General features: G+C 37.9%; 2 protein-coding genes across 2 annotated transcripts; both read left to right on the plus strand.

Moving 5' to 3' along the window:
• The first annotated feature begins 3,168 nt into the window (after window positions 1-3,168).
• On the plus strand, window positions 3,169-4,197 carry LOC101663349 (olfactory receptor 14C36-like). Its single transcript, XM_004697215.2, has one exon. It carries the CDS (start codon window positions 3,217-3,219, stop codon window positions 4,195-4,197), a length of 981 nt encoding a protein of 326 aa, XP_004697272.1. The 5' UTR covers window positions 3,169-3,216.
• Window positions 4,198-15,863: 11,666 nt separating this feature from the next.
• On the plus strand, window positions 15,864-17,127 carry LOC101663026 (olfactory receptor 14C36-like). The gene is made up of 2 exons (XM_004697214.3): window positions 15,864-16,762; window positions 17,100-17,127. The coding sequence occupies exons 1-2, from the start codon at window positions 15,864-15,866 to the stop codon at window positions 17,125-17,127; spliced, it is 927 nt and encodes a 308-aa protein (XP_004697271.3).
• Window positions 17,128-18,676: the final 1,549 nt, after the last annotated feature.

Consider the following 18,676-nt stretch of genomic DNA (forward strand, 5'->3'; position numbering starts at 1 on the left):
GCTGATACCAAGGGCTCAAGCAGAAAGCAAATGTTTTGAGAATGATGATGGCAACAAATGTACAAATGTGCTTGACACAATGGATGGATGTATGGGTTGTGATAAGAGTTATATGAGCCCCCAATAAAATGATTAAAAAAAAAAAAAAGAACCCAGATGCTATATCTTGTGATATCCAGACTGCTCATGCACCCATTTTGTCTTCAGGGAACCTGTCAGGAAGGTGAGCATCACAGAATGCTGGGTTATTAGAACAAAGTGTTCTTGCGTTCAGGGAGTACTTCAGTAGGGGCCCAATGTCTATATTCTAACTTAATACTTAATATATAGATATATGGACATATATCTAACTCAATACTTAATATATAAATATATGGACATAGATCTAACATATAAATATATGTACATAGATCTATCATTATATATAAATGTATTTACATATGTACATTCCTATATTTAAACCTATAAATGTCCTTTGACTTCTAGTTCTTTCCTCTATTTCCTTTTGCTTTCCTCTTGTCCCACTATCACGTTCAGCCTTTATTAGGGTTTCAGTAATCTCTCTCAGCTGCATTGCCATGATTTTCGTTTTTTTTTAATGGTCAGCTATATTAATATGTCTTGAGACATAAAAGTTTCAAGAACAGGACCCATACTTAGGGTCCTGTTCACTATCCATGTAGAAGCAATTATCTTTTTGAAATTCTTGCTGGGAGGTGGCTATTGTTGAATGCCAAGGGATGTACTCCCAGGAGTTTTTCTCGTGCCAACAGCATCCTCGTGTTCTTAGATGTATCTGAACACAGAGGTACTAGTTATAAACAGGATTGCTGTCAGAGTCTCATTCATTGTGAGAAATATGCCTACTCGGTTTTGTCTTCACTTCAAATACTGCCTCCTTACCAGAAATCCTGAATTACCTATACAACATACGTAATAACATCTTGTGAGTATTTGTTGTTATGAATTTAAGTTTTTCCTCATCCTCCTCATTGTTACTACATGAACAGATGATTTCATTTACTTCTTGTACAGTTCACTGGTTTACACAGAAACACTGTAAATGAGATTAAAATAGAATATATAAATAGGGAATCTACTCACTCTCAGGAACTAATTTTTTTATTAAATCTATTTTAAAGAACCCCAGTCATTATAGTAGAATTTATAGTTGTTCATAAAATTCAGAGGGAGTGGGAAACAGCCCTTTACTTTGCTGATGCTAGAAACCTTGGCAGATTCAGAAATTGGTGTGTACAGCCTACATCTTCAGTGCTTGGTTTGGATAGTTTAAATATATACTAATATATTTACTCACTATATTTTGTTTGAAGAAACATTATTTGCTATTTTTAATATTTCACTGAGGATATTTGAAAACACTTGTCATTTGCTAAGTATTCAATTTTATATTTTCCTTCTATGGAGTGACTCAGCGATTATATGACATACATGTAAATTTTATACACACAGTTCCTTTTATTTACACTATAATTCTTGTAATTTCTGATATATTATTGGATATATAAGCCTTTGGTCATAATTATATTTACAGAGATACCATCAAGATTGCTTTCAAATCATTAGCTGCATATCATTAATCTCACAATATTTTTGAAATTTGTGGAAATTATAAGTAGATTAATGGATATGTGGGTAAATGAGAAATCCATCAATGCAAAAAATATATCTTACAATTTGGGGGCTTGAAACAGTATCCATCAATTGTTCTATAAAAGTCAAAGAAATTTTACATTTGAGGAATGAGAGAATCATGTAGTTCTCTAATCTCCTATGTAAAATTCTCCAATACCTGATAGACCCATCCACCTTGAAATATAAAGCTACAGAATTGCTTATTTTAAGCTTTCAAACTCTACTCATACCATTTCAGGATATTTTATATTGTCATGTTCATTTTACAAACAAATAAGTACACTAAAAAAGCAGAGTGCTGTGATTTATAGTTACTTTTTGTTTACTTATTAGAATTCAGTCAGTATTACTTATTTCCTTCACTGAAGCTGCAACAATGGGCAAAAGCTAGGATGTGTGGATGGCGCAGGACCAGGTAATATTCCGTTCTGTTGTGCTTAGAGTCCCTATGGATCACGGCCAATCCAATGGTAATTAACAACAACAATGGATGTAGGTGCACATTGCATTGTGATCCAAAAGGTCAGCAGTTCGAAACCACCAGATGCACCTGGAGAAAGGTGGCACTTTCTACGCCCACCATGCGTTACAGCCTCAGAAACCCACAGGTGCAGTCCACACTGCGCTCTGGGTCCATTCAGAGTGGGCACTGAAGCCCTAGCAGTGATTAATAGACTCATTTACTTGGTCTTTTCATTGTAGCTTTAGTGCATTTTAACTTTTGTATATAACTTTGTTTAGTTGCATCATTACAAGGAGAATTATGTTGTAGAATATGTGAATGATGTAAACAAACTACACGTGCTAGCGTAAATAAATGAAACCTGGTGTGATTATGATTCCATCGATAACTATGGTACCTAGGTTAAATAAGAATAAAAATGACCCTTCAACATGAAATAAAATATTTTACAAAAGTGCAGATAGAGAAAAAGAGATGTCTAAATGAAACCACAACTCTTTAACTGTTAATATGAACAAATATATATTGCCAACAGAAAAAGATTATCAGAAAGGATAATTCTCCAGACGACTTTCCAAATTGAAAAAAAATATGTGGAAAATGGAGGTGGAAATAGAGTTAAAAATAATAATTGTTCCTCAATAGGGAGAAAATGAAATAAAACTACTCATAAAAAAATTGAGATATTCTGATAAAACTGTAGTCTACACTCTATGTGTTATATTTTGTTCACCAACTAATTTTATACTAAATGTGTTCTAATAATAATATACATAAACGGAAATGACCTATATTAATGCAATAAATTTGCCTGAAAACTTTAGATCCTTGACTCCCAATATTACATAGACATCACTGATAGAAATGAAAACCAACCTGAGCACAACTGATGTTGCTGCCATTCAGAAATAATTTACACCAGGAGAAATACTATAGGAGCGAGGGCTAATGTTATGCTATGTTATACTTAAAAATGCCAGATACAGTAAATATAATGGATAAATGGGGATCGATGCACATAGTGAAAATCTCTTTCTTCCTTTTTTTCAGGAATTTTAAAAATGTGTCTCTTCAAGTTTTAAAGAAATTATGCCAAAATGCCTAACTCTACTATAGTGACTGAATTTCTACTTACAGGATTTTCTGATGTGTGGGAGTTCAGAGTCTTGCACACAATGTTATTTTCACTAATGTACTTGGCTACTCTCACAGGAAATCTTCTCATTGTCACAGTAATCACTGTTGATCAAAGACTTCATACCCCCATGTATTTCTTCATCCTGAATCTGTCTGTCTGGGACATGTGTTACATTTCTGTGACTGTACCCAAGGCGTGTACCATCTTCCTGCTAAACAATAGGGTGATTTCCTTGGTTGGATGTGCAGCTCAGATTTTCCTCATATTTTTATGTGCTTATACAGAATTACTGCTCCTCACCATCATGGCCCGTGACCGCTATGTGGCCATCTGCCAGCCCCTCCACTACCATGTGATCATGACCCCTCGAGTCTGTGTCCAAATGACACTAGCCTCTGTGCTCAGTGGTCTGGTCTATGCAGGTATGCATACTGGGAGCACATTCCACTTGTCCTTTTGTCGTTCTAATGTGGTTCATCAGTTTTTCTGTGATATTCCCTCCCTGCTGAAACTCTCCTGCTCTGACACCTTAGCCAATGAAATTGTCATTTTTGCCTCCACAATGATAGTAGGTGGTGGCTGCTTTTCCTTCATCACCATGTCTTACATTCACATATTTTCTACTGTGCTCAAGTTTCCAACCAGAGGAGAACGAAGAAAGGCCTTTTCCACCTGTATCCCGCACATCCTCATTGTCATAGTTTTCCTCGGCTCTGGGGCTGCTGTGTATCTGAAGCCAACCTCCAACTCCTTTCTGACACAGGACATGATCATTTCTGTGTTCTATTCTATAGTTCCTCCTTTCTTGAATCCTGTCATCTATAGTCTTAGAAACAAGCAGATAAAAGAGGCTCTAAGGCGAGTTATGAGAAGAACACTCACTTCTTTCAGGAAAACTCTTATTATTTCAACACCTTCCTACTTGGATTGCAGGAGCTGACAATGGTTCAAAGTTAATGTTCTCTTCACTCCTGAACTTTGGCTTTGATTATAATTAACAATCCTTGTATTTATGTGCTTGCAATGAAATAATAGCACAGACTCAACTTGTCTTTCCCTATAAAAAATACTCATGTCCTGACTCCTATGACTTCACTGCTACAAACCTGTATGTTTGGCTAAATGTCAATATCCGTATATTCTCTTTTAAATACAGCATTCACGGGAGCCTGGATTGCTGGATGTTTACCTGTTAGATCAATAACCGAAAGGTCTGTGTTCTAAACTTTCAGTCTCTCCATAAAAGGAAAACACTCAGTGATCTGATCCTGCAAACAACACAGATGTGGGCTCCCCCTGTAGGGTCACTGAGACAGGACTGGCTCGATGGCCATGGGTGTCTACAGAATTCACTAGCAGATAAGCCACAGGAGCTGTGTCCAACGTCATTGTACCATAGGACCTACACGGCACCCTTTGTCATGCTTACAGGTGCTTTGGAGTCAATTTTGACTCAGACCTCTTGTGAAAACGTCCACTGCCTCAGAATGTTTTCATATATGTAAAACCTTCATGTCTGTAAACTTTATTGAAGCAAAATGCTAGATTTTTATCCTATGGAACTGCTGAGTGGTATCAAACAGCCAACATTGCTTGTTTGTTTTTTATTAGCAGTTAAATATTTAGTTATTTGAACCAAAATGACTCCTAATCTTGTAATTAAAGTAATACTAAATGAGCAAAATGACAACTAAAATCTGACAATATGATAAGAGTTTACAAGGCAGGCTTGCTGCTGGTTATAAAAATTAATTGTGCCTTTCAATCCTTTCCATAAGTTTCAAAAGATAAATTTAAATTATAAACCATTTTATTAAATACACTGATATGTGAGGTCAAATAGTATCTTACTCATGTTGTTATTGTCTGGTGCCATCCAGTCAGCTCACCCCATAGGGAGCCTGTGCACAACAGAATGAACCACTGCACAGTCCTGTGCCCTCTTGACAATAATTCCTATGTCTGGTCCCATTGACGCAGCCCCGGTGTCAATCCATCACATTGAGTGCCTTCCTCATTTCCTCTGCCCTTCCATTTACCAGATATGACGATCTTCTCCAGGGACTGATCTTTCATAACAATATGCCCAAAGTATGCAAGGTGAGGTTTTGCCATCCTGGCTTCTAAGGGACCCTCTGCCTAACTTTTCCCAATATAGATTGGTTTGTCATTTAGAGGTCTCAGGAAGATAGTAGAAGAATTGCAGCATTAGAAATCCTACACCATCTTCATAATTAGTACTATGATTGAGCCTATTGTTGCATTCATTGTGCCAATCATCTTTTCAGAGCTGTCCTCCTTGTCATTTTCTTTTCACAATCTACATTTTATTCAGTAGTCTTTGCCTACACCATAATTCAAATGCACGAATTCTTTTTCCGTCTTCCTTAGGCCTTACACAGATTTCATATTCATACTGAAAAGTAATACAATTAATATGTAAACAAGAGCATATAACCACTGCCATATGTAGAAATTTTTTGGTTTAATACCCTGTTCCCGAAAGTCAGACATCCCCTGAAAATAAGACCTACTTACAGTTTTGCCTCCCGCTGAAATATAAGGCATCCCCCCCGAAAATAAGACTTCCCTGAAAATAAGGGTTTGGATTGTTATGATGATGTTCCAGAAGATGATGACATGACTGTCATTGAATAAATGAGTAAATGTACCATAGATTGTTGTACATGGAAATAATAGTAGTAACAAGAAATTCTTGATACTGTAGGATTCACAGTTTGTCTGGTTACGCTGGTTTGTGATGACAACTACTACCATACCGTATACAGGTAATAAATTTCCTTTTTTAATTGTTCAACAATAAATGTGTACCATATTCTTCTTCATGGAAAAATAAGACATCCCCTGAAAATAAGATCTAGTGCATCCTTGGGAGCAAAAATTAATATAAGACACCATCTTATTTTGGGGGAAACAGGGTATTATATCTGAGAAGTTAATTAAACTTGCTCTGCCAATAAAACTATATTAAGGTACACTTCACTCTTTGTGTGCAAATGTGTGTGTGCTTCTTTATTCCTCATTCTAATAATGACTCTGATGCATATTCTTGAACAACAACAAAAAATATATATATATATATTTAGTTTGCTTGTGTAAGAGGACCCATTATTCTAACAGTACCCTTTCAAATTTATTACTGGTGTTATCTGGTGAATGGAAACATTGTTTACCATATTTGATCAATAATTTTTAAATCATATCTATAGTATGTCTTGATTTTATGTTTGACACAATTGATTTTCTTTTTTCAATTTGAAATTAACTGAATTGGGAGCTAACAAAAAGACTAGTGGGAAGTGTGAGGAATATGTATAAGACACAGGAATATGTTAGTTGACATGACCAGTGGCACAGCTTCTGACACGGGAGGAGAGATGGGGAAAAAAAAAGACCAGGACCAAAGGTGGTGTGCTGGGGCAGAAGAGGGAAAGGAAAGGGGTGACCGCTGTACTCTGTTGCCTCACCTCAGGAGAACCTTGAGACTCTGCACACTCCTAGTTAGCCTGACTCCTGAAGAGTCTGCTTCTGGCCCTAGGGTGGCACATATCTACTCTCCTGACAGATACTCAAACAGAGGAGATGCTCAGCACCTCACTGGAAACAATTACACTTATGAATGTAATGTACCATCTTTTCTTTCCTGTTCCTCCCCATTCTCAAATCTTGTTAGGGGTAGAATCGTTGATTCTTGTCTTCCTCCTCCTTCTTCCTGGGTAAAAAGAAAGGGGGGAGGGGGAGAGGGAAAGAGGGAGAGGGAAATTACCCAAAAAGGGACATCGGAAAATAGAAAGGAATAAACTAGAAATGAAACAGACATAATTATTTTTAAAAGGGCTCTCAAATCCCTAGGAGGGCACACAGGGATTCTAGAGAGCAGAGAGGGGAAGGGAGTGGCAATGTATATCCTCTGCCACCCCTGCCCACTGTACTTGAGGGGGGAATACAACTCCAGGGGCAAGTATGTTGGTCCACGTCTGATAGGAAGATGAAACAAACAGGAGAATGAATCATTAAAACCTAGTTCATCTGACCACCAATTACATATGGAGAGGGAAGAGGCCAAAAGGAGCAGAGAACTTCTCAAGATGAAACACAAAGACAGAGGGCTTGCTTTACAGACTTTAACGCCTACTATACCGCCACAGTGGTCAAAACGTGGTCCTCGAATAATGACAGATCCTCAGACCAATGGTAAAGAACAGACTCCAGAAATAAAATCATCAGCATATAGACAACTGACCTGCCACAAGGGCCCAAAAACCATCCTGTGGGAGGTGGATGCCCTCTTAACAGGTGGTGCTACAAGCAAAGGATAGCCACATATAGAAAATGAAATAAGACCCTTACCTCACCCCATGCGCAAGATAAACTCAAGGTGGATCACAGACCTAGAATTAAAACCCCAAAATATCAGGACAATCAACGAAAGCATCAGGACAAACATAAGAACCTTGACGCAGGGAATATATATGCTAACTGCAATGGGGAAGGTACACACACACAATTGAACCTGAAATCGATAAGTGGCATATATTAAGGATAAACCACCTTTGTGCATCAAAAGACTTCACCAAGAGAGTAAACAGAGAACACACAGACTGGGAGAGGATTTTGAGCAATGGCACAATAGACAAAGGGATTAGTACCAAGATCTACAATTCCTTCTTAGCCTGCAAATGGAAGAAAACCATTAATCCCCTGAGTAAGTGGGCGAAAGGTTTGAACAGAAATTATACTAGGGAGGAGACTCGAATGGCTAATAAGCATATAAGAAAATGCTCCCGATTATTAACCATCAGAGAAATGCAAATTAAAACAACCATAAGATACCAGCTAACAGCCTTGAGAATAGCCCAAATCAGAAAATCAGAGAGCAACAATTGTTGGAGGGGATGTGCCGAGATACTAACTCTCCTCCACTCCTGGTAGTTGTGTAGATATGCACAGCTCTGTGGAAATTGGTCTGATGATATTTAAAGCATATGGAAATTGAGGCTCATTACAACCCAGCAATCCATCTACTGGGCATGTATCCAGAAGAGATAAGAATAAATGGTGTAATGCACAATCACAAAGAATTGGAAGCAGTGTGAATTCCCATCGATAGAGGAGTGGATTACAAAAGTCTGGCACATACATACAATGGAGTACTAGGCATCAATGGAAAGCACTGATGATCCATGGAGCACCTGGTCTCCTGGGAAGAGCTGGAGGAAAATAGGCTAAGTGAAGCTAGCCAATCACAACAAGTACAACATGAGTCCGTGGAGTTAAGTATAACTGGCCGGCACAGTAGGTATAGAAGAAATGCCGCACATCTCACACTATATGGGTTGAGGAACAGGCAATAAAGCGGGGTACAGGCCAAACCCAAGAATGCACATGTCATTCCAACACAAAGAAGGCGAAAGGGGTGGGGAGTAAAGGGAGGGAAAGAGGGAGATAAAGACACTGAAGGAGGAGGGGACTAATCCACCCAGGGGGAGGTTATTATTTATTTTTCTACAGAAATATAAGTGCAAGTGCAGACCCCACCATGGCATGCCAAGCCTTGTGGGCAACATAACCACATGGAGCAACCCACGAACAGAGAGGTCTATAGCGCCCCAATCAAAGCCAGACTGAAGCTTTCCCTAGAAGTATGTGCTACAGAGGACAACACTAAACCTACATGCTGGGGAGAGGAGCTGGCTGCCATGTCCACACAGAAGCAAACCAAGAAGGAAAAAGAGACAGTGAGGGACTAGGCCCCACACTGGCGCACCAAGCCCTGAGGACAGAGTCCCTGCATGGAGCTGCTAAGGTGCAAAGAGGACTGTAGAGCTGACAACAACTGGACACATGATGTCCCCTTGCTGGAACATACAGCAACAGAGGACAATACAGGGGACACAAGGCAAGGAGAGAGTCTGGTCTGACCAGCTCCTCCCCAGACCCCAAGACCCCAACCCCTCCCCTCCAGTGGGGCAAACCAAGAGGGAGCATAACAGAGCAGCAATGGGAGCAAAGAAAAGACACAAAGTCCCTGAGGAGCCCCAAAATAGACTTCGGGCTAGGAGGAGCAGTTGTCAGAACCCCCCACAGCCAGTGGGGGGAGAGTCATAAAGGTCAGAGACGGACGATCTGGAATTATTTATGCCATATCTTTTTTGCTATTTTAATTTTTCTCTTTTTAATCCATCCTTGTTTTCTTTTTGTTTTGTCTCTGTTATTGTTGTTTTGCCTGCCTACCTACAATAGGCATGGGCAGCAAGCCTGAGGAGAAAGAAACGGGACCGACTGTTCCAGAGGGACTTGTGGGGAAGAGGAGGGAAGAGAAGGGAGAGGTGAGCAAACAACGCCTTCGACCCGGGAATAATTAGGAAATTAAAATCAACATCTAGGAGAATGCAGAGATCCTGGTGGAGTTGGAGCCACAGCAACCTAGCTGAGAGGAACTATTGAGACAGAAGAAGGGTGAGCAGGATGGTGGAGCAGGAGGAAGCTAAAAGGAAACAGGAAGTGTCTAGGAAGCAAAGCTCTATAGAGAACTATAAACATAGGTGTATAAATGTGTAAATATATTAATTCATCAAAACGGATGTGTTGGCCTATGTATGTATATGTCACTTTAAAAAACTATAGTTTTATGACTTTTTACAAATTACTTGCGTGCTTTAACCACATTTACCATTTAGATACACAGCAGTGTATTAACACCCCACCACCACCAATCTCTTGTACTGCACATTTGCTGCCAGTCTCTTCCTTGACTGGAATCTCTAGTCATCTTTAACATACTAGTTACACAATATGTCATCTTTTGAGGTTAGCTTCTTGTAGTTAATAAAATATGTTTGAGAAGAAAATCATACATGTTGATTTGTTTGGTCGTGTGTTTGTTACTGCTTCTTTGTTTACTCATTTGTCTGCTGTTTGTTTGCTTGAGACAAAATCGTTACTAAGGTTCTAAGTCTACTTCAATTTCACTCTCTCTCCTTTTTTTAAGCCATGGACAATATATTTGGGCTGGAGGGATAAGGAGGATCTGAAAGGATTATTAATAATTTGTTTTCTTAAAGAAACAGACTACGTATACTTACACAGCCAATCTCAAAACATGAAATCCACAACAATATTCTATCAAACCCTCCAAATATGTGAGGTTTCTTTTGCTTGATTGATCTTGGGCTTATTACTTCTTAAAAATGCATTTTCAATGTTGATTCTCTAAATACAGAGTGGTCACTTCATGAGATAGAGGTTAGTGGAGATCAAATTTGTTAAAACAATGCTTTAAAAATAATACAGCTTCATTGACAATTGAAAGATGTATATTTAAAAATAAAAATGAATGTCAACAACAATCTATAACACACTAAAAGAATAAGAAAATTAGATTACAAGCACTCTAGATGGAAATATTATGGCATGGTTAAAAACCCACTCAATAGAAAACTTGACAAAATACATAACCACAAAATTTTGGCATTTGCCAAAATATAGGACAGAGATTAAAATACGTAGGGTGAATTTAAATTTTAGAAAAGTTTTAGAATTATTTAAATATTGAGGAAATAGTAGTGATAGCCTCCCTTTCAACCCTTTCACCATTAACACCTTACTCTATTATTAATGACTTGCAATTAGGATGGTACATTTGTTATAATTGGTGAACCATTACTGACAAATATTTATTAACTAACGTCTTTCTGAAATCATGGTTCAATACTTGTTAAACCTAGGGGTTAGGAAATGCGTAAAGTCATGCATCCACCATTACAGAAACATTACAAAAAAGAACAGTTTCATTGCACTTAAAAAATTCCTGCACTACCTATTCACCCCTTCTCATCTCCTTCTGAACCCATGGGAACACCTGGAGTTTTCATTCTTCTGCTTTACATTTTACCAGGTTGCCCTGTAGTCAGGGTCAAACAACAAGTGGCCTTTGAAGCTGGTTTCTTTCACTTGGCAATAGGCAATTCAGTTTATTGTGCTTTCGTTTGTGGATTCATTATCCATTCTTCATTATTACTAAATAATATTGCATTCCATACATATTCCTCATTTTGTTCACCCATTGATCTATTGAAAAATATCTGAGTACTTCTATATTGGAGCATATCGGAATAAAGCTATGAAATAAAAAATGGACTTGATGACAATGAAAAATGGAATAAAGCTTAAATAAATGTGTTGCAAGTTTTTTATGTAGTTATGTGTCCTTAAATCAATTGGATAAATACCTGGATTTCGGATTGCTTGCTAGACTGTAGGATAAAAGTTTAGTTAGCTTTATGCTTTCAAGCATTTTATAGAAGAAAATAATTAATTATTCATTTCCTCCAAAAATGAATGGCAGTTCTATTGCTCTGTATCCTTACCATCTCGGTGTTGTCAGGACACTCATTTTCCTCATCATATCAGTTATGTAGCTTATCGCAATGTGGTCTTCATTTGCAATGTCCTAACATGAGACAAAGAGAATGCTTGTATCTACTTATAGGCCTTCTGTGCCTCTTCTTAGGTGTCTACTCAGATAGTTTGTTCATTTTTAAATTGATTTACTTGTATTGTGTATTTAATTTTTTTTATATTTTAAGTGCAAATACTTGTACCATAAATTTCTCCCAGTATGAATGACAATTCATTATGTAATAAGACCAAAGCCCTTACAACTAGAACAATAGAGAACATGATCATGATAAATGGAGAACATATTGAAGTTGTCAAGGGATTTTTTTCTTGCTTTGATCCACACTCCATGCTCATGAAAGCAGCAATCGGATTAAAAGTTGTTTCTAGTTCCTAAATGCTTCCTCCCCACCCCACTATCATGATCTGAACTCTACCTTGCAAGTCTGGCTAGACCAGAGAATGTACACTGGTACAGATAGGAACTGGAAACATAGGGAAATCCAGGGCGGATCAGTGGTGTGAGTGGCAATACTGGGAGGGTGGACAGAAGGTGGGTTGGAAAGGGGGAACCAATTACAAGAATCTACCTGTGACCTCCTCCCTGGGGGATGGACAACAGAAAAGTGGGTGAAAGGAGACATCAGACAGGGCAACATATGACAAAATAATAATTTTTTAAATTATCAAGGGTTCATGAGGGAGGTGGGAGCGGGGAGGGAGGGGAAAAGATAAGGACCTAATGCCAGGGGCTTAAGTGGAGAGCAAATGTTTTGAGAATGATGAGGGCAGTGAATGTACAAATGTGCTTTTCACAATTGTTGTATGTATGGATTGTGATAATTGTTGTATGAGCCCCTAATAAAACAATTTTTTTTAAAAAATGTTGTTTCCATTATCTAAATCTGCTGCACCAGACATCTCTCAAGTACTGAAAACAAGGATGATCTTTAGAGAACTAGGGTGCACCTGACCCGAGTCATGGTATTTTCCAGGGACTCATTTACATGTGAAAGTTGGACAGTGAATAAAAAGATTGAAAAAGAATCAATGCATTCAAATTGTGGTGCTGGAGAAATATAGTGAGAGTACATGGACTGCTAAAGAAAGGGAAAAGCAGATCTGTATTGGAAGAAATAATGCCAGAGTGCTCATTACAGACAAGGAAGGCAAGACTTCATCTTACATAATTTGGACATATTGTCAGGAGAGTCCAAAGCCTGGGGAAAGGTAACATGTTAGGTCAAGTAGAGGGACTGTGAACAAGAGGAAATTTCTCAAGGAGGTGGACTGACACTGTGGCTGAAATTGTGAGGGTAGTTATGGACCAGGAAGTATATTTTTCTCTTGTGCCTGAGGTCACTATGGCCCAGAACCGACTTGAAGGCACCTCACAAGTACAACAATGTAATCAAATCAGCAATAGGAAACTTGGCTTTTCCGTTTATGATCATGTACTTACAATCCACAAAAAAATCACGTGAGGAATAAAGGAGATATTAGACTAACTGAGATTTTTATGTATGTTTAAGTTATCATCTCAATCATCACTTTTAAAACAGTCAAATATATTCATACGTAATACAAATATCTTGATATATAACAATTGAGTTAATACTTAGGACCCTGTTCACTGTCCATGTAGAGCCAATTATCTTCTTGAAATTACTCCTTGGGAAGTGGCTACTTATGAATACCAAAGGGATATACTCCCCGGGGTTTTTTTAGTGCCATCAGCATCCACGTGCTTTTAGATAAATCTGAAAACAGAGGCACTTGTTATCAAACAGAACAATTCCTGTAAGCGTCTCAGTAATTGTAAGAAATATGCCTACTCATCTTTGTCTTCACTTCAAACATTGCATCCTTACCAGAAATCCTGGATTACCTATCCAACATATAGCTAACATCTTGTGAGTATTTGTTGTTTTTAATTTAATTTTTTTTCTTCCTCTTAATTGCTACCTGAATAATGGATTTCATTTATTTGTTCAGTTCAATTGTTCATACAGAAACACTGTAAATGAGATTAAAATAGAAAATCTAGATAGGGAATATGCTCACATGCATGAACTAATTTTTCCTTAAATCTATTTAAAAATAATGCCAGTCACCATAGTAGAATTCATAGTTGTTCATAAAAACTCAGAGGGAGTGGGAAACAGCATTGTACCTTGCTGATGCTAGAAACTGTGACAAGTGCAGAAAAGTCTTTGTACAGCCTACGTCTTCAGTGCTTAGTTTCAATAGTCTAAATTTATACTAAAATATTTGCTCAAATATATTTTCTTCAAATAAAAATATTTGCTATTGTTAATATTTAACTAATAATTTAAAAAATATTTTTCAATTGCTAAATTTTCAATTTTCTTTCAACATAGTGACTCAGTGATTTCCTGACATACATGTGAACTTTATACACACAGTTTCTTTTACTTAGACTATAATTGTAGTACTTTCTGACATCTTATTATTGGATATATGAGCATTTGGTCATAATTGCATTTATAGAAATCCCATCAAGACTGCTTCCAAATCATTATCTGCACATAATTAATCTCACAATATTTTGGAAATTTGAGGAAAGTATAAATAGATTAATGGATATGTAGGTAAAGGAAAAATCCATGAACAATATGTATCTTACAATTTTGGGTCTTAAAAGAGTATCTCATCATTGTTCTATAAAAGTCTGAGGACAGTTTGATTTCAATTTTGAAGGCTGAGAGAATCCTGTAATTCTCTAATCTCCTATGAAATATTCTCCAATGCCTGATGTACCCCATCTACCTGCAAATATGCAGCTAAAGAAATATTTTAAGCTTTCAAACTCTACTCATACCATTTCAGGATAGTTTATATTGTCATGTTCATTTTAAAAACAAATAATTACACTAAAAAAGCAGTGTTGTGATTTATATTTACTTTTTGTTTACTTATTAGAATTCAGTCAGTATTATTTATTTCCTTCACTGAAGCTGCAACAATGAGCAAAAGCTAGGATGTGAGGATGGTGCAGGACCAGGTAATATTCCGTTCTGTTGTGCTTAGAGTCCCTATGGATCGCAGCCAATCCAATGGTACTTAACAACAATGGATGTAGGTGCACATTGGATTGCAATCCAAAAGGTCAACAGTTTGAAACCACCAGATGCTCCATGGGACAAAGGTGGGACTTTCTAGTCCCACAAAGAGTTAAAGTCTCAGAAACCCACAGGTGCAGTTCTACACTGCTCTTGGGTCATTCAGAGTGGGCATTGACTCCATGGTAGTGATTATTACACTCATTTATTTGGTCTTTTCATTGCACAGTTATTTCATTTTAGATTTTGTGAATAATTTTCAAAGTTGCACAATTACAATGAGAATTATATTGTAGAATATGTGAATAATGTAGACTACACATGATAGCTTAAATATATGAAACCTGGTGGAATTATGATTTACTTGGTTAACTATGATATCTAGGTTAAATAAGGAAAAAATTACCATGTAAAATGTAATAAAATGTTATACAAAAGTGCAGATGGAGAAAATATGTCTAAATAAAATCATACCTTCTTAACTGTTAATATAAACAAATATATATTGCCAAAAGAAAAAAGATTATCAGAAAGGATAATTCTTCAGGGGACTTTCCAAATTGAAAAAAAACGTAGAAAATGCAGGTGGAAATAGAGTTAGAAATAATAATTGCTCCTCAATAGGGAGAAAATGAAATAAAACTACTCATAAAAAATTGAGATATTCTGATAAAACTGTAGTCTGCTCACTCTCTATGTGTTGTATTTTGGTCACCAACTAATTATATACTAAATGTGTTCGAAAACTAATATACAAAAAAGGAAATGCAATTTCCTTTTAATGCAATAAATTTGCCAGGCAAACTTTAGATCCTTGACTCCCAATATTCCATAGGCATAAGTGATAGAAAGGAAAACCAGCATGACCACAACTTATGTTGCTGCCACTCAAAAATAATTTATACCAGGAGAAATACTATCGGAGCGAGAGCTAATATTATGGGATGTTATACTTAGAAATGCCAGATAAAGGAAATATAATGGATAAATGGGAATCGATGTACATAGTTACAATATCTTTCATCCTTTGTTTCTTGTTATTTTTTTTATTTTTTAGGAATTTTTAAACTGTGTCTCAAAATTTTAAAGAAGTTATACCAAAATGCCTAACTCTACCAGAGTGTCTGAATTTCTACTTACAGGATTTTCTGATGTGTGGGAGTTCAGAGTCTTGCACACAATGTTATTTTCAATAATGTACTTGGCTACTCTCACAGGGAATCTTCTCATCGTCACAGTAATCATTATTGACCAAAGGCTTCATACCCCCATGTATTTCTTTCTCCTGAATCTGTCTGTCTGGGACATGTGTTACATTTCTGTGACTGTACCCAAGGCGTGTGTCATCTTCCTGCTAAACAACAGGGTGATTTCCTTGGTTGGATGTGCAGCTCAGATTTTTCTCGTTGTGTTATGTGTTTATACAGAGTTTCTGCTCCTCACCATCATGGCCCGTGACCGCTATGTGGCCATCTGCCAGCCCCTCCACTACCATGTGATCATGACCCCTCGAGTCTGTGTCCAAATGGCACTGGCCTCTGTGCTCAGTGGTCTGGTCTATGCAGGTGTGCACACTGGGAACACATTCCACTTGTCCTTTTGTCATTCTAATGTGGTTCATCAGTTTTTCTGTGATATTCCCCCTCTGCTGAAACTCTCCTGCTCTGACACCTTAGCCAATGAAATTGTCATTTTTGCCTCCACAATGGTAGTAGGTGGTGGCTGCTTTTCCTTCATCACCATGTCTTATATTCACATATTTTCTACTGTGCTCAAGTTTCCAACTAGCGGAGAACGAAGTAAGGCCTTTTCCACCTGTATCCCGCACATCCTCATTGTTGTAGTTTTCCTCGGCTCTGGGGCTGCTGTGTATCTGAAGCCAGCCTCCAACTCCCCTCTGATCCAGGACATGATCATTTCTGTGTTCTATTCTGTAATTCCTCCTTTCTTGAATCCTGTCATCTATACTCTTAGAAACAAGCAGATAAGGGAGGCTCTAAGGCGAGTTATGAGAAGAACACTCACTTCTTTCAGGAAAACCCTCATTATTTCAACACCTTCCTTCTTGGATTGCAGGAGCTGAAAATGGTTCAAAGTTAATGTTCTCTTCACTCCTGAACTTTGGCTTTGATTACAATTAACAATCCTTGTATTTATATGCTTGCAATGAAGTAATAGCACAGACTTGACTTGTTTTCCCTATAAAAAATACTCATGTCCTGACTCCTATGACTTCACTGCTACAAACTTGTATCTTTTGCTAAATATCAACATCTATATATTCTCTTTTAAATATAGCGTTCAAGGGAGCCTGGGTTGCTGGGTGTTTACCTGCTAGATCAATAACCAAAAGGTATTTGTTCTAAACTTTCAATCACTTCATAAAAGGAAAACACTCAGTGATCTGATCCTGTAAACATCACAGACATGCACCCCCTCTAGGGTCAGTAACACAGAATTAACTTGAGGGTCAGTAACACAGAATTAACTTGATAACTACAGAATTCAATAACAGATAAGCCATGTTAGCTTTGTGTAACGTTATTATACCAAGCGACATACAGTGCAGCATTTGTTATGGTTACAGGGCCATGGAGTCAATTTTGACTCAGCCCCCATGACCTTAACCCATCCCCCATCCCCAGTGGGGCAAACCAAATAGGAGCATAGCAGATCAGCAACGAGAGCAAAGCAATGACACAAAGCCCCCAAGGAGTCCCTAAAATAGACTTTGGGCTAGGTGGGGCAGTTCTCAGAACCCCCCACAGCCAGTCAGGGGAGAGTCATGAAAGTCAGACAGACAGACCTGGAATTATTTATGCCAGTTTTTTTGCTAGTTTTATGTTTCTCTTTTTATTCAATCTTTTGCTTTCTTTTTGATTTGTCTCCATTACTGTTGTTTTGCCTGCCTATGTAAGGTAGGCATGGGAAGCAAGCCTGAGGAGGAATCAATGGGACCAACTGTTCTGCAGGGACTTGTGGGGAAGAGGAGGTGAGAGAAGGGAGACGTGAGCCAACAATGCCTAGACAGGGGAATAATTAGGAAATTAAAAGCAACAATGAGAAGAATGTAGAGATGCTGGGGTGTTGAAGAGACAGCAATCAAGCTGAGAGGAATGACTAAGAGGCAGAAGAAGGTTGAGCACAATGGTGGGGCAGATAAAAGGAAACAGGAAATATCTAGGAAGCAATGCTATACAGAGAGTTACAAACATAGGTGTGTACGTATGTCAATATATTAATTCATCAAAATGGAAACTTTGGTCTATGCATATATATTTAAATAGCATCACATTGAGGATATGGATGGATTTGGGGCCTCAGCTCATGCACTATATCAACACAAGAACACTTTGTTCTAACAACCTGGCATACTGTGATGCTCACCTTCCCTACAGGATTGCTAGAGGCAGAATGGGTGCATAAGCAAAAGTTGTGAAGACATTTGATGGTACCCGGCTATTAAAAGATATAACATCTGGGTCTTGAAATTAAACAAGCAGCCCTCTAGCAGAGAAGCAACAAAGCCACATGGAAGAAGCATACCAGCCTGTGTGATCATGAGGTGTACAGGATCTGGTAACCTGATCACCCATCAGAACAGCCAACTATCAGAACACCCAAAACAAAACAAAACAACCATAGTGTTGAGCAGAGACCCACAACCCATCTGTAGAAATAGGATATCCCCTCACAGAAGGATCACAATAAAGGGATGAGTCAACCAGAGAGCAATAAATCACCAATGAAAAACAATATTCCTTTGGTTCTTCAATGCTTCCTCACCCCCATTATCATGATCCTAGTCCTGCCCTGCAGTTCTGGCTAGAGGATTACCCAAATCAAAAATATGTACACTGGTACAGATAACTGTTCACAACATGGAATTCTGGTCAGATAAACCCCTCAGGAACA

The sequence above is a fragment of the Echinops telfairi genome, unplaced genomic scaffold, assembly GCF_000313985.2.
Source record: "Echinops telfairi isolate 266 unplaced genomic scaffold, ASM31398v2 ScPeMD7_7469;HRSCAF=8507_0, whole genome shotgun sequence".
Lineage (NCBI taxonomy): Eukaryota > Metazoa > Chordata > Mammalia > Afrosoricida > Tenrecidae > Echinops > Echinops telfairi.

What these genes read in the sequence shown, in the direction of transcription:
- LOC101663026 (XM_004697214.3), top strand. Translation starts at nt 15,864, where the DNA reads ATGCCTAACTCTACCAGAGTGTCTGAATTTCTACTTACAGGATTTTCT. An exon ending in CAGATAAGGGAGGCTCTAAG is followed by an intron (nt 16,763 to 17,099) that starts GCGAGTTATGAG and finishes TTTACCTGCTAG; the next exon opens with ATCAATAACCAAAAGGTATT.
- LOC101663349 (XM_004697215.2), top strand. Translation starts at nt 3,217, where the DNA reads ATGCCTAACTCTACTATAGTGACTGAATTTCTACTTACAGGATTTTCT.